Source organism: Corvus brachyrhynchos, unplaced genomic scaffold (genome assembly GCF_000691975.1).
Source record: "Corvus brachyrhynchos isolate BGI_N302 unplaced genomic scaffold, ASM69197v1 scaffold710, whole genome shotgun sequence".
Lineage (NCBI taxonomy): Eukaryota > Metazoa > Chordata > Aves > Passeriformes > Corvidae > Corvus > Corvus brachyrhynchos.
Genome location: NW_008236029.1, coordinates 208,917 through 234,321, shown reverse-complemented (window position 1 = coordinate 234,321; position 25,405 = coordinate 208,917). Strand labels below are relative to the sequence as shown.

The window sequence follows — 25,405 nt, the reverse complement described above, 5'->3', positions numbered from 1 at the left end:
AAGTCCACCATGAGCACAATTGCCCTTTCCTCTGTGCTGTTTATCTCCATGCCTTCCTCAGCAGCCTCTCAGACTAGAAATCTGAGAGACTGAAGAAGGGACTGTGAAGGTCTCTGGTCCTGTTTATAATGCACCAAGTACTAGAGGTTCATTAATGGGGCTCCCAGCTGTCAGAGTAATTAAGAGTTTGACCACTTTGTATTACTCGTAAACTGCTAAATGAGACACTGATGTGGGAGCACAAGAGACACAGCTCTGTACATGTGTTCATTATAGATACTGTCACTGCTTAATAATCTTGTAATTACCTTGAATCAGTCAAAATTTTTAACTCAAAATATAAATAATGTGCTTTAACAATGTTGGCATGTCCTCACTATCAAATTTTAGTAAGTATCCAACATTTGAAAAACTTGACATGATGAGGGAAGTGGTTAATTTGTTATGTGCTCATTAGTAAAATATTTGGAGGTAAGTTTTTGTTCTCAATCAAAATCTTCTAAGGTTTGAGAACAGAACAGAGGGAAGTATTTCTGATTTTTTGAATGAGCCACTTTTTCACATTTATGTCTCTTGTCTAGATAAATATGAACACAAACTGTTATCACTGCTATGAAGATCACATCATTTATTTACACAATACACACAGAGATCATGTCTCACAAGTTGTGCTTTCATACTGACAGTCTAAAGCAGTAGCTGTAACAGAAGAACAACACTTATATCTTGAAAAAAGTATTTTGCTGCCACATTAATGTCACAGCAGAAGTTAAAAACTCTTAGATTTGATTACACATAGGCACAGGACAGATGTGTACAGAGGGTTTGGGGTGGACAGTTGTGAAACCTCAACAGCTGTGCAACTGTGTGCAAGACAGACCTGGAGCAAAGAGGTTTATTTCCTTCGCTGCTGCTGATTACTTTATGCACCAACCAGAACATAATTTCCACTCCCTTTTGTGCCTCAAGAAGTTTTACTTCAGTGATCAGATCCTTATTCACAAAGTTATTAGAAATTCCCACATGGTGCTCTCACTGCATGTTTTTGTTTGAAAAGAGGTCAATGGTCTCCAAGAAGGCCACATTTTAGTTCTGCTAACAACACAAACAGCTCCTTTCCTAGTTAGCTTCAACCCTGCAAAGCAGTTTGGCTGGATTCTTTCCAGAGTGTTGTTCAGCTGTTTCAAAGAAAAAACAACACACAAAGTAAACAATTACTAAAAAGCACCTGTTTATTAAATATCATCATAATTTGTTGGGTAGAAAAACAGATGTGGACCATTTGGGCACCACAGTGGTAAATAGCTGGAGAAAGCCGAATTAAACATTTCCAATTAAGTTAGCAAATTATTCAAGTTGCAAAAGGAATTCCAGTTCTTGGACTGAAGCTGTGAACTCAGTGGGGCTAATTTACAGTTCTACTTTTGGTGTAGGTCTGTTGTGACAAGAACAGAACAACCAACCAACTTTTCTCCCACAGACCCCTCTGCTTGGGCAGTGCAGTATGCACACACACGTTCTGCCGGGAAGGTAAGAAGCTGCCAGACTGTTCCTGCTGCAACATAATTCCATACTTGCATTTGAATCACAGTAATTCCTAACACACCACCTTTATGCAGGTGAAGCCAATTTCTCCCTTACTCCCTACAGCCTCCTGAATAGCACTGTGCAGAAATGATGGGCCAGATTCTGCTTAAAGCTTTGATGAAGCAGACTCAGAGTAAACTTAGTAGGATATTTTAGTCCTACTAATGAACACTGACAGCTTGTGCAGATTTATACCTTCATCTAGGACTCACTTCTGAACATAGTAGAGAAGATTATATTTATATTGTACATAAAAATTCACACATTTTTTCCTCTGTCCCCAAGTTTTGTGAAGCTTGTTGTTTTTAAATTATCTGAATTCATAAATTCTATAGGGCTAAATGGAAGGCATTTGATTTAATTTGATAATCAGATTTGTAGGCATTGATGCTTTGAAGTGGTTAACTGGGTAACAGCTAATTTCCCTGTGGGATGAGCAATGCACCAACCTCTCCTCCCCCTGAATGACAGCAGCATATAAATATCTGCTGCATTTGAAAACTTAAATCACTAGCCATTAAGAAACACTAATAACTTCACTGGCTTCATACATAATTTATTATGAAGAGACTAATGTGGTCTGTATCAGAGCATGTCTGCAACCCCCGGATCTGTTGAGGTTTCTTCTAACTCCAATGACTTCTGCTAGGATTTCCAGTTAGTGCAAACTATCGTCCGCCTGCACTACCCTTTACCAGGAAATTTTACTTGTCCAGTTAGGACAGCCTGCCCTCACATATTTGTAGAGTTGTTCACAGGCAGTAACCAGAAATATGAGCTGGGATCAGGAACAAGGAATGTTATAAGACGGCAAAGCAAATAATCTGCCTTGCAAAGAAACTAATTTACCTGCTTGTACTATCAGCATACAAAACGAAAGGGGATCAGCATTCATACAACAGAGGAGAGCTACCCATTTAATTTAGCCCATGGTTACAGTGACTGAATTTGAATTCCATGGGAGTAGTTCAGTTCACCTGAATGGGAATTGTATATATTTCAATACAAAATTTAGAGCATTAATGAACTGGAAGAAAGACTCTTGATTTCTTAAGAAATTAATTCATTTCTTTGATTTCAACAGCCTTTTTGGTGGGGTTCTGCTGAGAAAGGTGGTGGCAAGTTGCTCGATCCTGCCTGCGTCAGTGAAACAAAACCCAAGATGAAACATAACAAGATGAACAGAAATCATCTGAATTGAATAGTTTGAGCTGAACCTGCTCCTGTAGTATTGATGGCAGCAGGATTACAACTGTTTGTGGGATTACAGGCTAAACAGACCATTCTCTTTAAAAGTCACTTAGATACAACAAGAAAAAAGTACATTTAAACCCTCTACCCACCAGCAAATATTACAGCTGTCTACAAAGTATCCTTCTATCAAGTTTTGTTTACTGAGAGAAGTAGTAAGTTTTATAATATCTTTATCTTTTATACAATCCCGCTTCTTCAAGTGAAGAAGGATTCACTCCAAAATCACAGAAAATATCAGAATGGCATCTAAGGTAAGGGCTCTCATAAACTTCAAGACATGTAGCACAAATTAGAGTGTTTATAGAAGCTTACAGAAAGAAAACCCTAACTCTGCATTAATTATAATGTTTGCTGTGAATTTAAAAAGAAAGAAAGAAAGAAAGACAGAAAGAAAGAAAAAGAAAAAGAAAGAAAGAAAGAAAGAAAAAGAAAGAGAGAAAGAAAAAGAAAGAAAGAAAGAAAAAGAAAGAGAGAAAGAAAAAGAAAGAAAGAAAGAAAGAGAAAAAAAGAAAGAAAGAAAGAAAGAAAAAGAAAAAGAAAGAAAGAAAAAGAAAGAAAGAAAGAAAGAACAAAAAGAAAGAAAGAATGAAAGAACAAAAAGAGAGATACAAAGATCATCTTCCCTCCCTCACTGGAACAAGAAATGTAACTTCCAAGAGTGGGAAGACTTGTTCTCTGTTTCTTATATATCCTTACACCCCAGGAAACAACAAGCTCTGGTAGAGGAAACACAAGTATTAAACTGAAAGCCTTGGTTCCCCAACCATACATTAACTTAGCAACTTACAGCATTTCCCTGAGTGGAATATGCTTTGGGGGCAGCTTGCTTCAAGCAATGAAATCCAATTATGCTTTAACTGAAGACCCTGTTTTTTACTAACAAACACGAATACAGCTAAAGAATAAATTATTTAAAATCCTTAATCATTCTGTATTACTTTGATCAGTGCTTCCTGAATATACTGCAAGGGACTCTGTTTATTCAATTTTCTCTTGCTATGATGGTAGACTGCATGACAACAGGTTTATTGTGCTAATACATCTACAGTGTTAACAAACAACTGACACTAGTTGGCTGCAAGACTCCTCAGAGTTGCAAATACCTTATTTTATTAATATGTATTTCCCCACTAGGATGGAATCACATTCCTAGATACTTTTCTACATAAATAGCTCCAGCAGGATCATCACAGATGTCATACATAAATCAAATTTGCCTTCAAATAGCTTTAATTGATGCTGAACTGTTCAATGTCTTTGTGGACAGCATGAAGAGCGGGATTGAGTGCACCCTCAGCAAGTCTGCTGGTGACACCAGGCTGTGTGGTGTGGTCAGCACACTGGAGAGAAGTGATGCCGTCCAGAGGGACCTGGACAGGCTTGAGAGGTGAGGCTGTGCAAACCTCATGAGTTCAACAAAGTGAAGTGCAAGGTCCTACACCAGGGTCATGGCAATCCCAATCCCAGGCACGCCTACAGACTGGGCAGAGAAGTGACTGAGAGCAGCCCTGTGGAGAAAGATGTGGGGGTGATGGTTGATGGAAACCTCCACGTGAGGCGGCAGTGTGGCCTCACAGCCCAGAAAGCCAACGAAATCCTGGGCTGCATCAAAAGAAGCATGGCAGCAGGTCAAAGGAGGTGATTCTGCCCCCCTACTCTCCTTTTGTGACACCCCACCTGGAGTGCTCCCAACACAAGAAGGACATGGAACAGTCGGAGCAAGTCCAGAGGAGGGCCGTGAAGATGACAGGCTGAGAATCCTGGGGCTGTTTACCCTGGAAAAGAGAAGGTTGTGTGGAGACCTCACAGCATCTTCCAGTATCTGAAGGGGGCCTACAGGGGAGCTGTAGAGAGACTCTTCAACAGGAACTGTAGTGATAGGACAAGGAGGAACAGGCACAAATTGAAAGAGGGGAAGTTTAGATATTAGGAAAAAATTATTTTCTTGTGAGGGTGGTGAGGTACTGGAACAGGTTGCCCAGGGAGGCTGTGGATGCCTCATCCCTGACAATGTCAGAGTTGGATAAGGTCTTCAGCAACCTTAGTGGGAGGTGAGGGTTGGGACTGGATGATCTTTAAGGTCCCTTTCACCCTGAACATTCTATCATCCCATGAATAACCTAGATTCACACTGGCATTGTAACAATTAAAACAAGTATCCCACATGCCTTGGGGTGGCACAAAAATAACATTAGACTGATATTTGTTAGAACATTGTCCTGATTCTTCTCTCATCTGTGCTATATTAGAAGTAGACAAGTTCAAAGAGATGGATCCTTCTGCCATAACCAAAACATGCCTCCCCAATACCCACAAAAATTGCAAAGAACCCCAAAAGCAATCTGTTCCTCTCCTCCTACTCCCTAATTCCTGTAGCAGCAAACCCTACATTTTAAAAAAAAAAAAAAAAAAAAATTAATAAAAGCCTCCTGACATAGACACTATGTTTATGATGGAACTTATAACAGAAACATGTTAGTTAATGTCTGAAGATTTACAAACACTAGCCTTGGGAGGAAAATGATGCTTTACAACAGAGCTGATCTGTAAATAATTGTTGAACCAAATTCCTGTAGCAGCAAACCCTACATTTTATGCTATCACCTGGTGGCACTGTTATACAGCCTGCTACATCTCTGTTTTCAGCACTCGACTCTGGGAGTGCACATGGTGCTGCATTTACCCTGGGGCTACACAGGACCTCCCAGGAAGCTTTGGGATGAAGGGACCCAATTGATCTAGACACTGGGTTTTGTTTTGGACTTAAAAACACAGCTGCCCTCTCAAAGCAGGCATTTGTTGGCTTGGCATTTGGGAAGAACACATATCTAAACTACATCTCAAGGCTGGTGGTGGTATAAATAAATAATAGCAATTTGCATGTAAGTTTCATATTTCTGATACTTCTACCATAAGCAACGCACAAGCAAGAGAACTGAAGACCTGGGAAGTTTCAGTGGGACAAATACCAGAAGAAAGCAGTTGCATTACTGCAGATGGTTTTAAGGGAACTTGTTTCACTGAACAGATAAATATGAAGATCATGTAATACAACCCCCAGAAAGTAAGAATAACTGCAAGTATTTACAATCTGTCCAGTCTGTAGAAATAATATTTTTAACTGCTTCCTTTAACAAAGATAGAATAATCTATACATTGTGCTAAAAAAGCCCAAATGAAACCCACCGAACCTGCATCTCCTATCTTCCAGAATACATAGATAGTATACTAATTTACAGGCAGCTGATGAACATTCAAAACTGAAACACCAGTTATGCTAATAAGCAACAGATACCTCTTCAGTGTATGAGATTTGATACCACTATACATAATTTTGCATTCATACATATTATGTGTATTGGTTAGAAAAACATGATCCCACTGAAGTCTCTGACAACTAAAAATCAAATTATATTTAGCTTTTTCCCCTCTATTTTCGCATCCTATTCACACGTAAGTCATCCTGACAGTAGGAAAGGGACAAGTATAAGTCTACAAGGCAGTGGGTACCTAAAACATGCTAAATGTTCCCACCTTTTCCCCCTTACAAAACTATAACTGAAGCAAAGTACTTATCAGTAGATTAGAAATGAAATTTCTCTATTTTTCCTAGTAAGGTACATTACCTAGAGATTCTCTCCCTGTTTTTTAAAATTAAAAATAAAATCTTAATACCAAATGTGATTGATAGGAATGTTGTCAGCAAACAAGAATCTGAGAAGGCTGATTTTATTAACAGAACATTGGATTATGGTATGACACAGGGCTTTTCTGATGTTCTGTATCACTACTTGTGCTTTTCGCAAGTGAATACTTTTGATAGCTCCACTCCTCTTCATTGCCTGGGCTCCACTCTCATTTATTTGCAGACTTATCCTTGTGCTGCTCTCTTCCTGTATTGGTGTTTCACTGACACTCTATTCTTCACATCTGAGGTGTTGCCACTCCTTGTCTCCAACACCTTTACCCAGATCAGGCACCTCTTTCTTTACCCAAGCAGAGTTTAATAACCCATGGTTTATTCAGATGAGTTACAGATCCCTCAGACATATTTATTTCGACCACATGAAGTCATCTTTCAGCCTTTCCTTGCTAAGTAATATAGACTGAAGTTGTAATAAGGAATTTTTGTTCCCTCTCAATGTAAGACAGTTTCACTATTCATGTTTAAAAATAAAATTAAATATCCTTTTTTCAAGTTGTCTCTAACTGTCATTTAGCACACTCCCCCCCCTTGAAAAATACAAAAATTAAATCATTCAAAAGAACGCGCAGCATCTTGTTCTTAGCAGAGTAGAGAAAAACATTTATTGCTCTGAAGAAGGAATTGGCAAACTATCCATGAGAAAATGAAGTTATGACTGTCTGTCAGGCATAACTGTCTCTGATAGATGAAATAAGAAAGTCAATTTGATGGTGTATATGGTAGTAAAACAGTGAAGGAGATGGGGCTTTTAAACCATCAAATGCAGGAACCTCATTCAATGAATACTGAGACACTGAGTTGAACCCAATCCACCTAAAGCTGGATTAAGGGGGCTTATTGGAGAAAGTGTTTTCTGGCAGGTTATTTACAATCACATACAACAATGGCATGGTATTCCTGAGACTACACTATTCCACCTTGACATGTTCTCATTTAAACAGGCAATCCTTCAGAACCACCTTGTCAGGGAAAAATAAACTCTCCTTTCTTGGAAGAGACTGCTGTAGAGTTCAAGGTGAGACCTTTGCTTCTCAAATTATCTATCTTTACTGTCATACTTTTCACTTGTGATGAGTTATAATCCCACCAGTAACACTAGCAGAGAAATGTGATACTTAAAGAAGGCCAAACTGTTTGGCTTGGTTTGTTTTCCAGCAAATATTGAATAAGAAATAAGTTTTATATTTTACATTTGGGATATTATCTTCTTCTATCTGACAGGTCTGAAATGTATGCATTTTATATTGATTAAAAAAATCACAAGAAATCGGTGCAGATTTAGATCAGTGTCAGAAAACATGAGAAAGCTGCTCTACTCTAACTAAAAATATCAAAATCAACTCAACTGCGCGTTACGTAGTTGCAATCCCACAGGAATTTATCTTTTTCTACTGGAGCTGAGTTTGGGCCAAACCACTAGATAAATTTTTGTTAGCTGTGAGTCAGCAGTAGTGTCATTCAGCATTTTCTCAGGGTTCACACTGGTGATGGTATCTCTCCAAGATCCCAGCAGATTTCAGTACCTAACTGATGCTAACGTTAGCAGCTGTGTTGAGAAGTCTTGACCTGTGACCAATCAGTGCCTCATGTTTTATTAAAATGGGAGTTTCTTGTTTTTAAACAGAACTTGCCATTTAGTTTGTAGACTGAATTTAAGCAAATTTCTCAAACCATTATTTTATTTCCTAGTACATTTACGTTTTAAAAAATGACTATAAGGAGGAGCTATTTTCTCTGAGATTTATTCAGAGCAAGAACATCAGAAACTTGGCAAACTATCAAAGAGCCAACCTCAGCACTGTTTTACATACAAGTGAAAAGGGAAAAATATAATTCAAACCGTAGATAGATGATAAAAGCACCTAATTCCATACCCAAGTGGTCACACAGGTTCCTAAACAAATGAATGGCAAAAGTGCCAGAGAAACTGCAAGTCAACAACTCTTAGAGCAGATCATGCTTGCCACATTTCCTCTGGCAGAGGAAAGAGACTGTCATTCTAAAAATTAAAAGAATAAAAGAATCTCTCAAGCATATTAATTAATGAGATTCATTGGAAACATAGCAGGCTGCTGCCACTATTTAGTTTTCATGAACATATATGGCCAATTAGTATTTAAATTTATAAAAAGAATTTTTTGTACATGATGAATATTTTATGCTTGTAAAGTCTTTGCATACTGCTATGTGCATGCTAATGTTCTGTAATTGTAGAATGCTCAACAGTACAGTAACTCCATGATAAAATCCAACTGTTTTTCCTGATTCAAGATAAAAATCAGGGTTTAGTGACAACACTCAGTTCCCATCATGTTTTTGAGGGAAAAAAGTGTAACAACAAGCCGGTTTGTTAAAATCCAAGAGGGCCTTCATGGGAAGCTGTCCTGGAGATGATCCTAACTCAGAATCTCTGTCTCCTGAAAATTGCATCTCACTCTTCTTTATCTAGCAATGTATTGATCTAACAATATTTATCTAGCAATATCTAGCAAAATAATATAATAAGTAATCAGAATACACGAATGCAGGAAAGGGTAAAATTTTGTTTAAAAAAAGAAATAAAATGACAGCTTGTTTGAAGCCCAATGCATGCTGCGAGATATTTGGTAGCCCCTCATGTTAAGGACCCAGAAATATTAAGCAGTGGGTAAGGTCTATTCTGGCACAGTATAAATGGCTTGAATTAGCTCATTGCCACACTCGCAGGAGAACAAGCTCCTTGCAGAGGAGGGAGACGGTCCCACCCCATCAGCACCGGCCACCTGGTGGTGGAGACCCAGGCAGGTCGTGCCTCTCAGGATCAGCGTGACTGCACAGCTGGATTTGGTCACTCTGTCACTTTGTTCCAGACTGACTTCTCTTTCAGTGTAGTTATTCCACAATAAATAACATCAGATTTTGATCTTAAGATTTCATGTTCACATATATGCTGTATGGAAGGAAACTCACTGGCTTCATTCACCATCTCAGTGTTAGCTTCTAAGGGTCAGGAAGTCACTTTCCAAACTGAGGTTACCTGCAGTATTTGTGGTTTGAGCCTTTCCATAATATCTTTTTCCACCCCCACGCCCCTCATCTCTGCAGGGTTTTTTATGGATTTAAAGAAAGTTTAAGGGAACAAGTAAAAAAACATATGAAGACATTTGATACCATCAGTAAAGTTGAGTTTCTTACTAATGCCCCAAAATCATGGCTTTCATGAAATATATACATAGACAACTGAAACAATTCCTAAAAAAGAAATATCACACTCCCCTTGGGCCAAGAGATCTTCCATGATATTTTAAGAAATTTTAAACATTCTTTTTTTTTTTCCAAGAGTGGAGAATCAGAAAAATTCAGCTACCTTAAACTTTTTTTTAACTAAAAACCCCCTAAATTTTTGTAATCAATTTTAGTGGGGTTTTTTTTAGCTGTATAGAATTATCAAGCTGTCTGAAAACATTACACTTTATTTCAGAATGAATAAAATATGAATAATCACAACAGGCGCTTTGGTGTGCAAACATTCCCCTTACTTATAGAAGGAGTTGTTGGGTTTTAAAAACCTCTAAAGATAGAGGCTGCACAACCTCTTTGTACCATCCTCATGCACTGGGGAAAAAAAAGTTTTTCCTTATTTCAAGTCTAAACCTCTTATGTTTCAATCTGGGCCAGCTGTCGGCCGTCGTTCTGCCTTGCACCACTGCAAAGAGCAGATACCAGATATCTATCTGATATCATTGGCAGCCTCCTTGAAGATAGCAACAGGCTGCTGTAAGGTGCCCCACAACGTGTCCCTTCTCCAGCTCCCTCAGTCTTTTCTCACAGGGCCCCTGATGATCTTGGTGACTGCTGCCTTTTGACATTTTTCCAGCCATGAAGTAGTCCAACCACCTAGGCCATAGTGCCCCAACATGGATATAGGGGTGCTCTGGAAGACAATGACCATTAGAAGTGAAGCTGAACAGCCTGTGGAACAGCCCTGGAAAATCCTTCTTGCCCTTTTTGAAAAGGCATCTAGCATTTGCCTTTTCCAAGATGTCATGGGCCTCCCATGGTCTTCATGACCTCTCAATGAGAGCCTCACAGTGACATCAGCAGCTCCTTCAGCACCCTTACTATGTATTCCACTGGTTCCCATGAACTCCTATGGATCAGAGCCCTTTTCCACTACCAGTAATAATTGTTCTCCCAGAACTCTGTCTCCAGATGCAAGAGACTCAGTCTTATCTGCCTCTGCTATCACTAAACACTCAGCTATTTCAGCACTGAATCAATATTTTCCTTCTTTGTTCTTGCACTGTTAGGAGGAAGACTTTGCTATTTCCCAGGACTCAAAAGACTGGTGCTCAAGACATTATGTTAGAAATCATGTCTTTTGTTTTCAGTCATTTTTCTCTTCTACAGAAGACCTCCAGTGAGAGAGAGACTGAGGGTGATGCAAACTCTATCAGCTGAGAGCTTATGGGTCAGATCAGTTTTTTTTTTTCCTTCCCCAACAGATTAAAATTTTAGTATCCCAAGAGCACACACGATTAGCTGATCTTGCAAGCTGAGTAGCTTGCCTATAGAACTATAAAAGATTTCATCTTTATCCTGATGTAAAGCAAGAAAATTAGAAAATCCTGAAATATTTCTTGCCCAAAATGACTCAGCAGATGATATGATAGCACTCTATATGTTTAAAACCAAAACCAGATGCTAAGAAAAGGGAAATACTGAGATGAAAGGACATTAATGAGCATCACTTTCCTGGTGGATGCTGTCACTACAGCTCAGGACTCATTTATATTCAAAGGATATGCAGAGTATCTGTAAAGGACAAAAGAAGGATACAACATTAAAAACTGGCTTGTAATGGCTCCAAGTTTGAAATACTAAAAAAGAGAAAAACAAAGACATGAATAAATGCTTGCTTGCTCATCCAGAGTAGCTATGTGATCTGAATCACTAATAAAAATCTTCAGAAAGGTTGAATGAGTAAGAATTTTGCCTAGTTACTGTTGCTATGAGAGACACTTTCCTTATTATCCACACATTCCACAAATTACTTCCCTTTCCTTATCACTCACAAACAGGTAATGAGGTGCTAGGAAAATGGCCTCCTTCTCTAAAAGTTTCTGAGATCATACTTGGAAGAAGGCAGTCAGAATGATGCTTCTCAAAAAGTACTGAGTGTTCAATAAAGAAATTTTAAGTGCTGTGAATGGGACAGAGTTAGACTCTGCAAATGTGTCCGAACAGCATCTGGATCCTCTGAGACAGCGTTGGCAGCTTCATCTCCCATCTGCCCTTCTCTAAAAGGGAGAAGATGCAGTTAAAATTTACAGCACCTACCGTGCCAAACTTCACCACTTATCTGACAACTAATATACATAGGTATGTTATGTGCTTTGCCAGTACCAGCAACAAATAAACTAAGTAATTTGGGAGTTACTACAAAAAAGAACCACATTCAATTATGCAGAAGAGTAGAAGCAAATATGCTCAATGGCCAAATGATAAGAACATTGTGATAAGAAAGTGAAGTATCCTTTGCAGGAAAACCTCTCTACAGTAAATACACCAAATATCAGATAATGTCTTCTAAAAAAAAAAGATCTTTCTAGAGCATCCCAAATAAAATCTTGCAGAGCAGGAAGGGATTTGCACACTGAAAACAAGAGGATCCCAAGCCACAATGTCTGTCATTCAAACAAGTTCTATGCTTATTTTGGAGGAGAAGGTAAAAGGCAACCCCCTAACTCTGTTTTTAAACAGTGACTATAGAGGGTAGTTCCATGAGGTAAATTCCATAAAACTCTCAGCTTGATTGTAAATAAGTTTATATTTTCAAGTGGATCAATGGTGTCATTTTCCAGTTTTGAGTCCAATAGCAGATTCATTCTAATGCGACTAGCTCTCTCACATCAGCTCTCCAAAAAAACAATAGCTCCACCAGGGTGAGAGATCTCTGAGATATGAAATCACCACTTGAACTGATGTTAGTGCCACACAATAACTGTATTGGCAGATTCTGTGACACCATATAAGGTTAGTAATAAATGTGTATGAATTCACATTTAAACAGACAGCTCTGATATATTGTAAAGTATTATTTTTATGGAATCAAACTGGAATGTATGCAAACAGAAGGAAAACTGATCTACTGCATATCTAAACAATATGATATTTATTTATGCTTCCAAATCACTGTAATAATCATGGCTTAAACAAACTCACTGAAAAGCATATAGCACAAAGGTTAGGTATGATTACATCTACTAAACAGTAGCTGATCACTTTTCATTTAGTTCTCCCTTTCATAACAGGAATAATGGATTTATTAATCACTTGAAAAAAACCCTGTATGTTAGGTTTCCCCATAAAATCATCTCTATTATACTCTCACTTTATAAACACTCTTTTGTACTGCTATGTACTTAGTAATAATTCTTGTGAACAGTTATTACTTATATTTCTATGCATTTAATTCTTTGGAATATCCATCTTCTTTTTACAACAATACATTTAGAAGTACTAAATTATTAGTAGTGACTTGGGGGTGCTGATTGACAAGGAGCTCAGCGTACCCCAGCAACGTGCGCTCGCAGCCCAGAAAGCCAAATGTATCCTGGGCTTCATCACAAGCAGCGTGGCCACAAGGTCAAAAGAGGTGATTCTGTCACTCCACTCTGTGAGACCCCTCCTCGAGTACTGCTTCCAGCTCTGGGACCTGCTGGAGTGAGTCCAGAGGAGAGACACTAAAATGATCACAGAGCTGGAGCACCTCTCCCATGGAGACAGGCTGGGAGAGCTGTTCAGCCTGGAGAAGACAAGGCTCCAGGGAAATCTTATAGCAACGTCTCAGTACCTGAAGGGAGCCTACAAGAAAGATGGAGAGGTACTTTTGGCAAGGGCATGTAGTGATAAGACAAGGCTTTAAACTAAAAGAGGCTTGGTTTAGATTCTAGAAAGAATTCTTTACTGTGAGGGTGGTGAGGCATTGGCACAGATTACCCAGAGAAGGTGTGGATGCCCCACCCCTGGAAGTATTTAGGGCCAGGCTGGATGGGGTTTTTAGAAACCTGGTCTACTGTAAGGTGTCTCTGCCTGTGACAAGGGGCTTGGAATGAACTTTAAGATCCCTTTCAACCCAAACCTTTCTGTGATTCTATGACTAAACTAATCCCAGCTAAATTTAAAGTGACGACCCACTGAAACTCTGTCTCTTACAAACAAGATTAGGAACCCACATGAAAATCAGTCTTTTCCCAGTTATCACTTTGGCATTAGCTACTGGACAATTGTTTTGAAAAATTAGTCAATTAATATGTATTTATTCAGACTTGCTTATCCCAAAAACTTAATTTCTCTTCCACACTGATTTTGTATTAGTTAATTCAGAGTACTAATATGGCAAGGTCAAGCTAGCAGAAAATATTTTCTCTGTTAAGAATTCTACTGACTTCATTTGAAAGAGAGTATGAAGGAGGAAACAGATTGTTTCTTTTTTTCCTTTTTTTTTTACAAGTGGAACATGAAATAAATTTTTTAAAAATGAGCCACTGTAGGGAAGGGAACTTTGGCAGTTAGTATTTCCCAAGTGTCCTCATGCTGCATATTACATACACATATACATACTCATGCATTCTGTCTAAACTACTAAGTGTGTGTAGTTGTAGCACCAACACCTTCCACTGATGACAGAGATTGTACCAACAAAAGATGTCTCCTCAGGCAGTTGAAAGTTGTCTTCTAAATGAAATGAGCTAGAGCCTTAACAGCAATATTTGCATTAAGGCTTTTATTAGAAGATACAATAAAAAAAATAAAAATACTGCATTCCTCATCTCCCCACCAACACTGTACTATAACATTTTCTAGTATGAACTACTGTCCTTTGTCATCATTTCTTTTGCCTGATCAGGAAAATATTTTTATGCAACCATTTTATTTTTAAATCATGTATTTACTCTATACCAGTGCTGCAGTTTTATTTTAATGGCAAATGGAACAAAAGAAGGCCTTTTACACCTACAAGGCCAGGGTTATTAGGCAGACAGTCCACTGGGTATATCCTCTTAGAGGTATCTAAGCACTATACACCAGGCTTTCACAGCTGAGTATACACCTCAAATGCATGTCTCCATAGCATAACATTAACTACTTCATTCACCTTGATAAATTGCTAAAAGTGTATCCTGAGGCATCACACCATGAAGTACAGTCCTACAACCCTTCAGCTGGGTCCTCCAAACAACACAGCTGTGATGCAGCCGTCTAAGAACAGCCATAGCTGCTGTAGTTGAACAGGGCATTAAGCTGATACAGCCTGACTGCTTTGAATTCAGGTTACCCACATCACTCTCCATTGTATAATATTCCAGCCCCCTTTTCAGAGTGCTGAAGACCCAGGCACCTTCTTTTTCTCTTTTGAGGGAGTTGCTCAACAAGAAGCACTTCAGAAATAAGTGGCCTGAATTTTTAATGCCTGAAGCATCTAAAAAGTCTAATTTTAGGTTTTTATTTTTAAGTGTCTTGGGTGCTGTTTCTAGAGTTCTCCAAAAAACTTCATCTAACCCACCATGCAGACTGTTTTTCCTACACTCATCTTATTAATCTAGAGGTTCCCACTCAATTTCTTCACACCAGTTCAGCACTGGAGGTGCTGGAGCCTTCCTGCCTGCTGAGCCTGCCATATGGAAGACTTATTTCTCCCCCTCACTGACTCTCCATTTTTTATTTCATTTCAACCAAGCACACAACTTGTTCCCCATTGCCTATTCCTATCAGTTCTTCTCTTTCTTACCTACTTTTCCCCCCAGTTTTAAAAAGTGCAACTAGACTCACTAAGTTTGGAAAGTACCTGAAGTGTAGTCTGTGGGAAAGATGAAATGCAAAATAAGTAACTTGTTTATAGCTGTCTAAAGTAGGAGCAGTGCTGATGAAATTTTAAAATCTCTTGGATTTACCAGATATTCCTTCCTTATTACACAATCACTTTTGGAAGGTCTGGGTAAATCTGTGTACACATAAGGTGGCACAAAAAAATTTTAAAATATTCTGATGCTAGAGAGCCTTTAGGAACACAACCTCCTAGACAATTGCTTGTGTCTTCTTACATTAGCTGCAAGCATACACAAGCTGCTACACTTTCTTCCGCAAAGCATATGTGTGCAAAGTAAATGCTCACATCTCTGGACCTGCAAAGCAGAGTGTGATTTATATAAAGATCTCTGAAGTGTTTCCTGCATAGCCAAATCAAAAAACCACATATGTTTAAAATAAATTTGATTTTTTAAAAATATTTTCCATTAATTGATGAAGTAAAACTGGTTACACTTTCTTTATACATAATTGTAAGTTGCATGGCTATTTAATAAAATGGGGAGATATTAACAAATCCAGCTAGGCCTTGAAGCTGAATTTTAATTTAACGGGCAATGTGATGCTGAGAGCTCCATTTTAAAACACAAACTGTATATATGCACAAGTCTAAATATAGATGTGATACTTTTTTACATATTTGAACTCAGTTGTCATATCTATACCTATATTTACACATCATGACAATTACTTAAAATAAATTCTTAAGGAACAAGAGAGTAACACAAAATATATTTGGCACTTGTTTGCTCGAGTTCAGTTAATCACTGCCATAAACACTGTCATTTGCCAATTTGTTCTGAGGTTAATGTAACAGAATACTAATTTTAAAATAAAAGAAAGAAGTCAGCTGAGAGCATTAATTTTCTAACATATTGAACACAGGTTGCTTTTAGTAGAACAACATGAAAACAAGGGAAAAACAAGGTAAACCTCTGTGTAATTGTATTAAGTCAGCAACAGATCTAATGTGCTTGTTTGTGCTATATAACAGCCAATCATACACAAAACATCACAGGAATCTGGTCTTTATCTTAGAGTATGGGTCTGTTACAAGTGTGTCAGTACATTCATCCTCAGAAAGTAACAAATTATTTGATTAGAATTTAACTACTAGAAATTATTTTTGAGACAAGTCACAGAAAATTCCTTTTAAGTCAAGAGGGTGATATGGGTCATAAATTAACATATGCACTAAGAAGATAATTATCCTTCTCTCGGGTTATCAAAGCCATAGACTCAATATTGGAACAACTCAGTACAGTAAACATGTTCATCTGGTATCAGTACTGTGCTGTCCAAGATTAAACCATTCATTTTCACAACCATCAGTAACGTGTGCCACCAAACATTTGAGAAGATACAGGGAAACTCTTGCCTCTTCAATTTGCCTGTCAGCAAAAGTCAAACATAAGGCAGTATGCAGTGATACTGGCTCTAGCAACTTAGTCTTTGTGGTTTAGACAAGTCACATAGACAAGGCTGAATGTATAAGAACAGAAAACCAACACATCTCCCATACTGGGTCAGTCCAGACGGCTCTGGACTTGCTCAGTACTCTGTACAGGGATAATGGAAGACAATATTTGAAAAAAACCTGCAAGTTTGGCCACTTTCTGTGGTCTGTTCCCCTCACACTTCCCTAGGGTCTGCAACTGCTGTTCACTAACGTTAGCATCTGTTTATGGGCAAGTTGCCCATGAATGCTGTTGTCTATGGACACACTGTCTGTGTTCCAGCACGATAAACAGAGAGGCAGTGGAGTATCCACCCCTGGAGACTGTCAAAACTCAGCAAGACAAAGCCTTGGCTGTTCTATCTGGTGTTGGCTGAGGTCCCGCTTCAAACATGACACCAGACTATACAACCTTCAGAGGCCTTTTCCAGTCAACAAGTGTGTCAAATGAAGTGCTGCACAATATCCCAACGAATTATTCAAATGTATGGAAAACATTCAGTTATTCCAGCACACAGGTTACATCCCGAGGAACTAGTGCTCAGACCTTGTGATCACTCAAAGCACATATAGATTTGGGTTCACATTATAAGGATTGTGTAAAGATTCCCAAAAAGAAACTGCAGTGAGTCAAATTTGACAAGTAGATAAACACAAACCTTAATCTGTATTTCCATATGCAGGCTGTGTTTTGGGTGCTCACAGAAAAATATTCAACTATGGTCAGTTTGCCAATAATATGTTTTAATACTGAATTAGATTTAGAACTCACTTTGATGATGTGATGGAATTCTATTTTCATTATTAGTCTTAGGAAACCCACCCCCATTCCAAATCCTGCTTCACGTATAAAGTAATCTTGGCTTATCTTTGATATTCCTGTAAGATGATTTGGAGAAAAGAGGAGAAAAAAACACCAGAGCAAAATTTTTGGGCATCAAAAAATGCAAACACATACAATCATTCACCACTTAAAATACAGACTTCATTATTAAAATGGGTCGATTGCTAATGAAGTTTCCTTCTTTAAAAGCAACAAAGCTTACAATGACAATCAGCTTCAAGGGATTAGACGTAACACAATGAAAGATGTCTAAGGAAACACATTTTTCTTTACCTTTTAGACAAGTTAAAGACATGCAAATAGTTCCCTTGGAGCAGAAGAAACGATCACAATACTGCAATAATTCAACAGGTCACAAACTATTGCCAAGCAATAGGAAAAGAGGCAATTGTCAGAAACTGATGCACAGGAAGTTCCACCTGACCATGAGGAAGAGCTTCTTTACTGTGCAGGTGACTGTGCACTGGAACAGGCTGCCCAGAGAGGTTGTGGAGTCTCCCTCACTGGAGATAGTCAAGAACCATCTGGATACAATCCTGTGCCATGTGCTCTGCGATGAGCCTGCTTGAGCAGGGAGCTCAGACCAGATGACCCACTATGGTCCCTTCCAACCTGGCTAAAAGGAGTCAGGCACAATCTCAAAACTATTTATGGGGAAGCAAACTGCAAAGCATGTTCCAGGGTGCTTAAGATGGTTTGTTAAGACTCATGGAGATGCTAACATCCCAGATGAAGATTCAGGAAACCAAAATATTCAGAGAAAGATATCAATAAGCCCCCCTAAATAGTTCTTCCCACCCAGTATGCCTCCTCCCTCTCCAAACTGGAAATACTTTCTAACCAGGAGCCTTCTAAACAATCTCTGCCAAAATTCCAATGCAATCAACTGTAAGAATTACATTATTCCTAAAGCATTCCTTTCAAAATTGCTTTTATGCTTTCTTCAATAATTCTTTTTATGGAATAAAAAAAAAGGGGAGTGGGAAAGAATCCAGGTAAATAAAGCAGGTTAATTCTTTAGAGTAATTTGACATCAGCATAAAGATGTGATAACTTCCTGCTCGCTGTGAGCATTTGTAAACTTAGTAGCCAGCTGTGATTAAGCAAAAGAAATAAACCACAAATAAACAATAAGACCCTGCTTTTGTAACAAGTGCATTTGATTTTTCCTGTGAAAGAAAACTCACCAATGGTGTAATATCTCTTCAGATCACTCCTCCGCGGGTTGCGCCTTTGGGTGTTTGTGGTGTTGTTCTGCTCCTCCTCGGAAGCCGCTGTCTGAGTGGCAGGTAAGGGCTGGCTGGGCTGAGGTGTCTGAGCTTCAGCTGCCACCGGGTTGCATCCTGGCCCACTGATATCCACCGACTGGGACTTCTTCTTTAATCTACAGGCAATTTTCGGCAGTAAAGTATTACTAATCATCATTCCATACCTCAATTATATGTAGACTAACAGTGATATTCTACTGTTCATTGTACAATAATTCATGCATGTCACAGCAGAACACAGAACAGCAGTGATAAATTAGGCCTTGCATTAATTTCCCCTTTCATGTTCTGCTAAATCAGTTACAGCACTTCCATCACCCATGTAGCTGCCAATGGTAAATTGCCCTCAGATCAGCCTGCAGAGCTGCTTGAAGGATCAGTCCCTAATCTATTTCCAAGGCAAGCTGCCTACCATTACCCTATCATTAAGTTGCCTGGCTTAAGTTATCGCAGATGAGGGGAGTACAAAGAAATTAAATAATTTGCACAAAGTTGCTGAAAGCCTCAAGAGAAAAGAATTGATGTATGACCTTCTGAATTCAGATGCAGCTCTACAACTTCATTTCTTATTCTGCAATAGTTTCAACACATTGTTTCTCAATAATCCCACTAACCCCAGGTACCATTTTTGCACTGCAGAAGCAGTGGACAAAGGAAAAGAAATTCTCTGTTCTGCAGAAGAAATCAATGTTCAACTCATTACTGGTATCCCCATATGAATTATTAACCACTATTCTCTGAGCCCAATCACCCAACTAGTTTTTTACAACTCTAGTTGCACACACATCCAGACATAACATCACAGCTTGTGCACAAGCATATTCTGAAAGAGACATCTTAAAGCCAAGGCAAATGACATTATCACTCTCAATTCCTCCTCAGATCTAGATGTTTTATCAAAGTTCTGAGGGAAAGACTTGACTAAATCTCAAATCCTACTTTGGAGTGGGGTGAGTACACCCCCATCACTGATTCACCATAGTTCTGGTATCTCCACTATCACTAGCAATGTAAAATAGAAGTTACTATGCTACTAGAGTTATTGAATAGAGACAAATGACCTGTTACAATGAAGTTCACTACATACACATTGGATTTTGTCAATACTTTTCTCAGATTAGGTCTTTATAAATGTATATAGCTGACTACATGGTTTGATCCTGGAAATAAAAGAGGTTTATGACATTGCAGTGAGATATTGATTTGAGATGAAGGGAACATAACAACTTTGAAATTTTGAAGCAAGTGAAGTAAAATGATAAAGTTTGGCAATTCTAGAGGATAATTTTATTAGGCTAACAATTTAATGCTAAGTAAGCCCCCTCTTAACTCAGCACTTCCTTGTTTTTCAAACATTTTTTCCATGTATTGGTCGCAATTAAACAGCATGGACTACTCCACTACGAACAGATTCTGCTAGTTTAAGATATTGTCATAATAATAACAACTGCTCTAAGTAGATTGGAAAATACACAGGTCATGATCAACCTCTGGAACGTACATTAATGTATCAACGTGTGTGTAGAATTTTATGAATGACACTATGAGGGCAAAATGACTTTACTCATACAGAGCATTGCTTAGTCCAGGGAAAATACTATAAGTTAGAAAACTGGCAGTTAGAAATTAGCTTCTATATGTCATTCAATAAGAAAGACTACTTTCACTAGAACCTTTTCCTTGACTAGTCCAGGGTGCCTTGCATTTGAAGGAACAGTTCTCAGCTCCAATGACTCTGCACAAACAGTTTGGGTTGACAGGGACATTTATCCCTCCTACACATAAGAAAGGGTGTAGTGCATCATCTAGACAAATGTCTCCAGTAAGTCCATCAATGGATATCCTTCCAGCCTCCAGCAGACTCTGGTTTATGTGTGTTCTGAGTTAGATGCTGCACCTTTGGAGTTATATTTCTTGGTTTGTCCTTAATTACTCCAGAACTCATTTAAATTTCTGAGGTAGGTAGCATCCAGCCTTGACGGTTTCTGGTTTAACTCTGCACTGTGCTCATACAGTAACACCAATAACTAATTTTAATGAATTACAAGAGTGACATTATGAGAAACAATGAACAACTACTGCTCCACATAAACCAGCTGCTTACATTAGCTCTTGCTGTTCAAAGAGCCCTACAGATACGGGAAGAACTTGTCACTGTGATAAAGCTGTCTTTACTTGGAGGAGCTTGGTCAATGGACCTACATATGGAGTCAGTGGAGACAGCTTGGGATAAACTAACAGCATTATGAGCACTGATACATATTAAAACCAAGAATGGGCAGGGCATCCTCTCTGAATAAACATTGTGGGAGAAGAAAAAAAAAGCCTTTTGCTGGAAATGATGCTCCTGAAACTGAGACCTTGTTTTGAACACTTCTGGCTTTAAGCCTACAGCTGGTCAAATATATTTACCTAAAATGAAGGCAGGAATATTTCATATTTCATTGAATCATTAACAGTGAAATGGTGTTCCATCATAATGTTATTCTGCTACATTGTTGAATCTACTGTCTTTCAGGTGATATAAAAAGTCTTTATAATTCTTTACCACTAGAAACCTTTGAAGATTTAAAGGATGACTTTTGAGAAGAAAATCACTAGTTTTCAATAAGTAATGCTCTCCCTCAGACCACAACTTTCACTGTGATTGCAGGGTATTGCTTCTGTGTTGTGCAAAATAGCTGTGGGCAAAGAAGCTACAAAATGTTTAGCACCTCTCCACAATCCTGAGGCCTCCAGATCAATAAGTCTATGTATGTCCCGTATTATGCATGTTCATGTTCTGCCCCAAAGGAAGACAGCAGGTGAGTTGAAATAAATTTTACAAATTGAAAAATACTGTTATGACTTATATTCTCAGCTGTGTTATGAACATATTCTTCACCATTGGCTGTCTGAAGGACAGTCCAATTAATAAAGCTGTCTGGAGGTAGCTAATAAAATAGCTTGCTGCACTGTGGGGAGCACCAGATTGTTGTTACAAACATACTGTCTATTCTTCTAGAATCACATAGGAATAAAGGGATAATACCTGTCATCTGAGCAGTAAAATTTTCACATGGCCTACTTATGATTAATAAAAGTCTTGGTTGAAATGCCTGTAGCAAATTAATATCGAAAAAGTTATCTATTCTTGCAATTGAGAATAATTTAAAAGTAAGACTTCCAAAGCAATAATACCAAAATTAACAAACCAGGAGCATGACAGCCCAGCAAGTGCATGTAATATTGTCAAACTGTTCTTGAGAGACAGTGGTGACAGTGCTTTTGATGGCAGGAAAGACAAAAAGATACAGGGTCTGAATTAATCCAGACTGCAATAACAGGGTCAGCTGAGTAGGACACAGGTTCAAGCAAGGACACAATTTTATGGGAATGACTTGACAAAAACAAGCAGCTTACTCTAATGCATCTTCCTTCAGCCCACCTGAACTGTATATTGATATGGCTAGCAAATAGTTTGAAAAAACACTGCAGTCTTTGAACTGTGTCTTCACTAGACCACCATGTCTTGAAAGAAAGTCTGAGTTCTGCATGCATTTTGAAGGCAAGAGAATGAATAATTCTCTATAAGCCTGACCCTTCACCACCCTGCTTTATTACCAGCTTTGCGTTGCACTTGGTTTGGGGTTTTTTGGTGGGGTTTTTTATGTCTGTTACAGCTACACAGTTGGGCTGAAATGATTTATTCTTCATCAGAAAGAAATCTGAACATGAAATGCCTTGGGATCACATTCCTCATTCTTGCTTTGTTTCAGGCTGTCTGCTTGTAGAAAAATAAATAAAAGATATAAGAAATGCTGTGGCAAATTTTTTTTATCTTTTATTCCATGTATTTTGTAGCAGCCTTCACATAACTTTTCAACAATGGGCAACACATGCCTTTTAGTATTGCCTGGTGTGACACAAAATGCTGCTGCTGCAGCTGCCCAGCTGACAGCTGGACAGAGACAGCTTCAAAGACTGGTGGGGCTGGGAAATCCTTATCTGACAGCAAGGACAAAGTCCTAATTTGACTGAGATCTAAAGTAGAAGGGGCAAAAATTTCCTTTCTGCAGCTACCCTTAAGGCATAGGAACTCTAGGGGAGAGAAAACCATGCAACAACAACAACAAAAAGAAAATCTGCAGCCTTTGGGACTTTGGGAGGTGTGGAAACCTGGGCTGGTTACTGCTGCTTTGTTCTGGCTACCGGCATCCTCTGTGAAATATGGTTGTGTTCTCACTGGGATGTCAGAAGAAACAGGCACATTCCTAGCAAAAGTGGCTCGCTCAGAGGAGAAGCTAACATGGAATAATGCTGAAGGAGCAATTGATGACAAGTAATCAAGACAACACATCTGAGGGCCAAAGCTGGTGTTACTCAGCCGCTGGTGACTGGGTCTGGAGATGCCATGTTTGCATGGAACACAGCTGAGCAGCACCCTGCTTTGACACAACCCTGCTCAAGCACACATTTGATGCACCTGTTTGTGTAGTTCAATTGCACTATTGCTAATAAGCCATTATACTCCCATTCTCTCCATTTGTATCTCACTGTATTTTCCTAGGACAGGTGCTGCTCACCCCAATAATTCCAGCTGTCCTAGACCTTCTGTGAAGCCTTGGTACCTCTAATCTGCTGAACAGAGGCACGAATCCCAAACTCACCTCTCAGCACACTCTGGTCACTAATCACTGAGGATTTGCTCCTTCAGCTAATCCAGGAGGGAATGCACATTTCCAAGCTGTGTTATGCGACATCCCTGAAGGTAGATACACTGACTAGCTGTTGAACTTGCACATTATTTCTCTATCCATCCTCTTTATACAACTCCAAGGTTTTCTACTGCATATTAGAAACCACCCGACAGATGCTTTTACTTTCTCCTGCCCAGCTGGCATCCTGAGCTCTCCAGAAGCATTTCCCAGGAATGGCTCACTTTGAACAGTCCCTTACCAGTTCCCTCAAAAAGAAAATGTCATCAGGTGTTTGGTAGGCCATAGATTTAGGAAATCCTGGGGCTAGTGAATTCCCTGGGAACTCCGCTAGAGAATTTATGAGCATTAGGATTTCATTCCTGGCATTCACTATCAGAAACCTATTCCATTCCTAACAAAATCCATGCATTTTTTTTTCATGTTACGATTTCAAACTGCATTTTTGTAAAGCAGGATGGAAAAAAAATAAGGCACTACTTTCTAAAGAGATCTTGAAAGCACCTAAAACTATCATGGCTGGCAGTCCAGTCTGAAACAAAAGGGAGAAAGGAAAGAAGCATTTAAACCATTTATGGTGGAAACAAACAACCATAAGAAGCATCTCAGGAGCTGAGAATCTGTACAATTAAGTCTTTGTGAATTTCTAAGTAAAAATCCCTTACTGCAACAAAGATTTGGAGGAAAGCCTAGCTCATTCTTTCTACCAAATACAAAAAAACCCTCTCTGTGCCCCTTGTGACTATTGCAGAGATTTTACTACACAGTTAATAGGAGAAGCAAAACCTTTCATTTGAGAGCGATGTTTACTCTTCAGAGATGCATTTAGTATTTTTGAATGCTCAGAAGAGCTGGTTGTGAATTTGATTTTTTTGTAGCAAGAAATGTGATTCAAACTGATGTTCACAGCCAGAATTTATCTGATTTTGGAAAAAAAACAGGTAAACTTCTGTTTTAAACACAACACTGAAAAGGTCTGACAACTTAAACACAGGAGAAAGCCTAACTCCCTCATGTCTGCACAGAGAGCCCTCAAGATAGTTGTTTTATTCTCCTGTGGACACACTGGTCATTCCCCTCAGCCAGCACAGAAATCTGCATTTGCACATGGCTGGGGCATTTTTTGGCTGCTTTGGCAATTCAGAGGGATCAAGTAAAATGCTTTGGTCTGCAGTCAGGCTCCATTTACCACCTGAGGCTTCTTCTGTGTGCCTGCAGTGTGAGGCAATGCCATGGAGGGCTGCTAGAAAATCTTTTGTTCAATGCTTTTGAGTATGACCTGGTTATGGCTCTGCCCATCCCCTCCAAAAAGGAAGATAGCAGGATTACACTGGTACAGAGAAAACCACCTGTGATGATGATGATGCGTTGGTTCCTCATGGTGCAAGATGAAACAGACAGTAGGAAGGAATTAGCAGTGGGGAATCAGCCCAGGGATCTCTACAGCCATCAGCAATTGGAAAGGGGGAGGCAAATGGTTTTACACTGACAGAAACTTCAGAAGAACCAAATGAAGGCAAACAACATGTTTGGAGCAAACACAGCTAAGTACTTCTTTGACTGGTATATATAATTGCATGACAGAAATAATCGTACAGCCCAGGAGTAACACTTGATACAGAAAAGAAAGACACAAGTCAGGCAGAAAGCATCCATTAGAGGCTATGAAGCATGCAGGTACTTCAGGAAACAAATTCCTTGAGCCAGGGATTGCTGGAAGGTGGAGGTTTTTCACAGGGAAAG

The 25,405-nt window shown here is 38.9% G+C and overlaps 1 protein-coding gene across 5 annotated transcripts in view; it reads right to left on the bottom strand.

Annotated features, from left to right (window-relative positions):
- The window catches only part of OXR1 (oxidation resistance 1), a 276,422-nt gene that overhangs the window by 115,544 nt on the left and 135,473 nt on the right, over window positions 1–25,405 (bottom strand). For all 5 annotated transcript variants that reach the window (XM_017731281.1, XM_017731272.1, XM_017731278.1 and 2 more), the window contains one exon: window positions 18,885–19,081. In XM_017731281.1, the coding sequence (XP_017586770.1) occupies window positions 18,885–19,081 (197 nt within the window). The remainder of the gene's footprint in view (window positions 1–18,884; window positions 19,082–25,405) is intronic.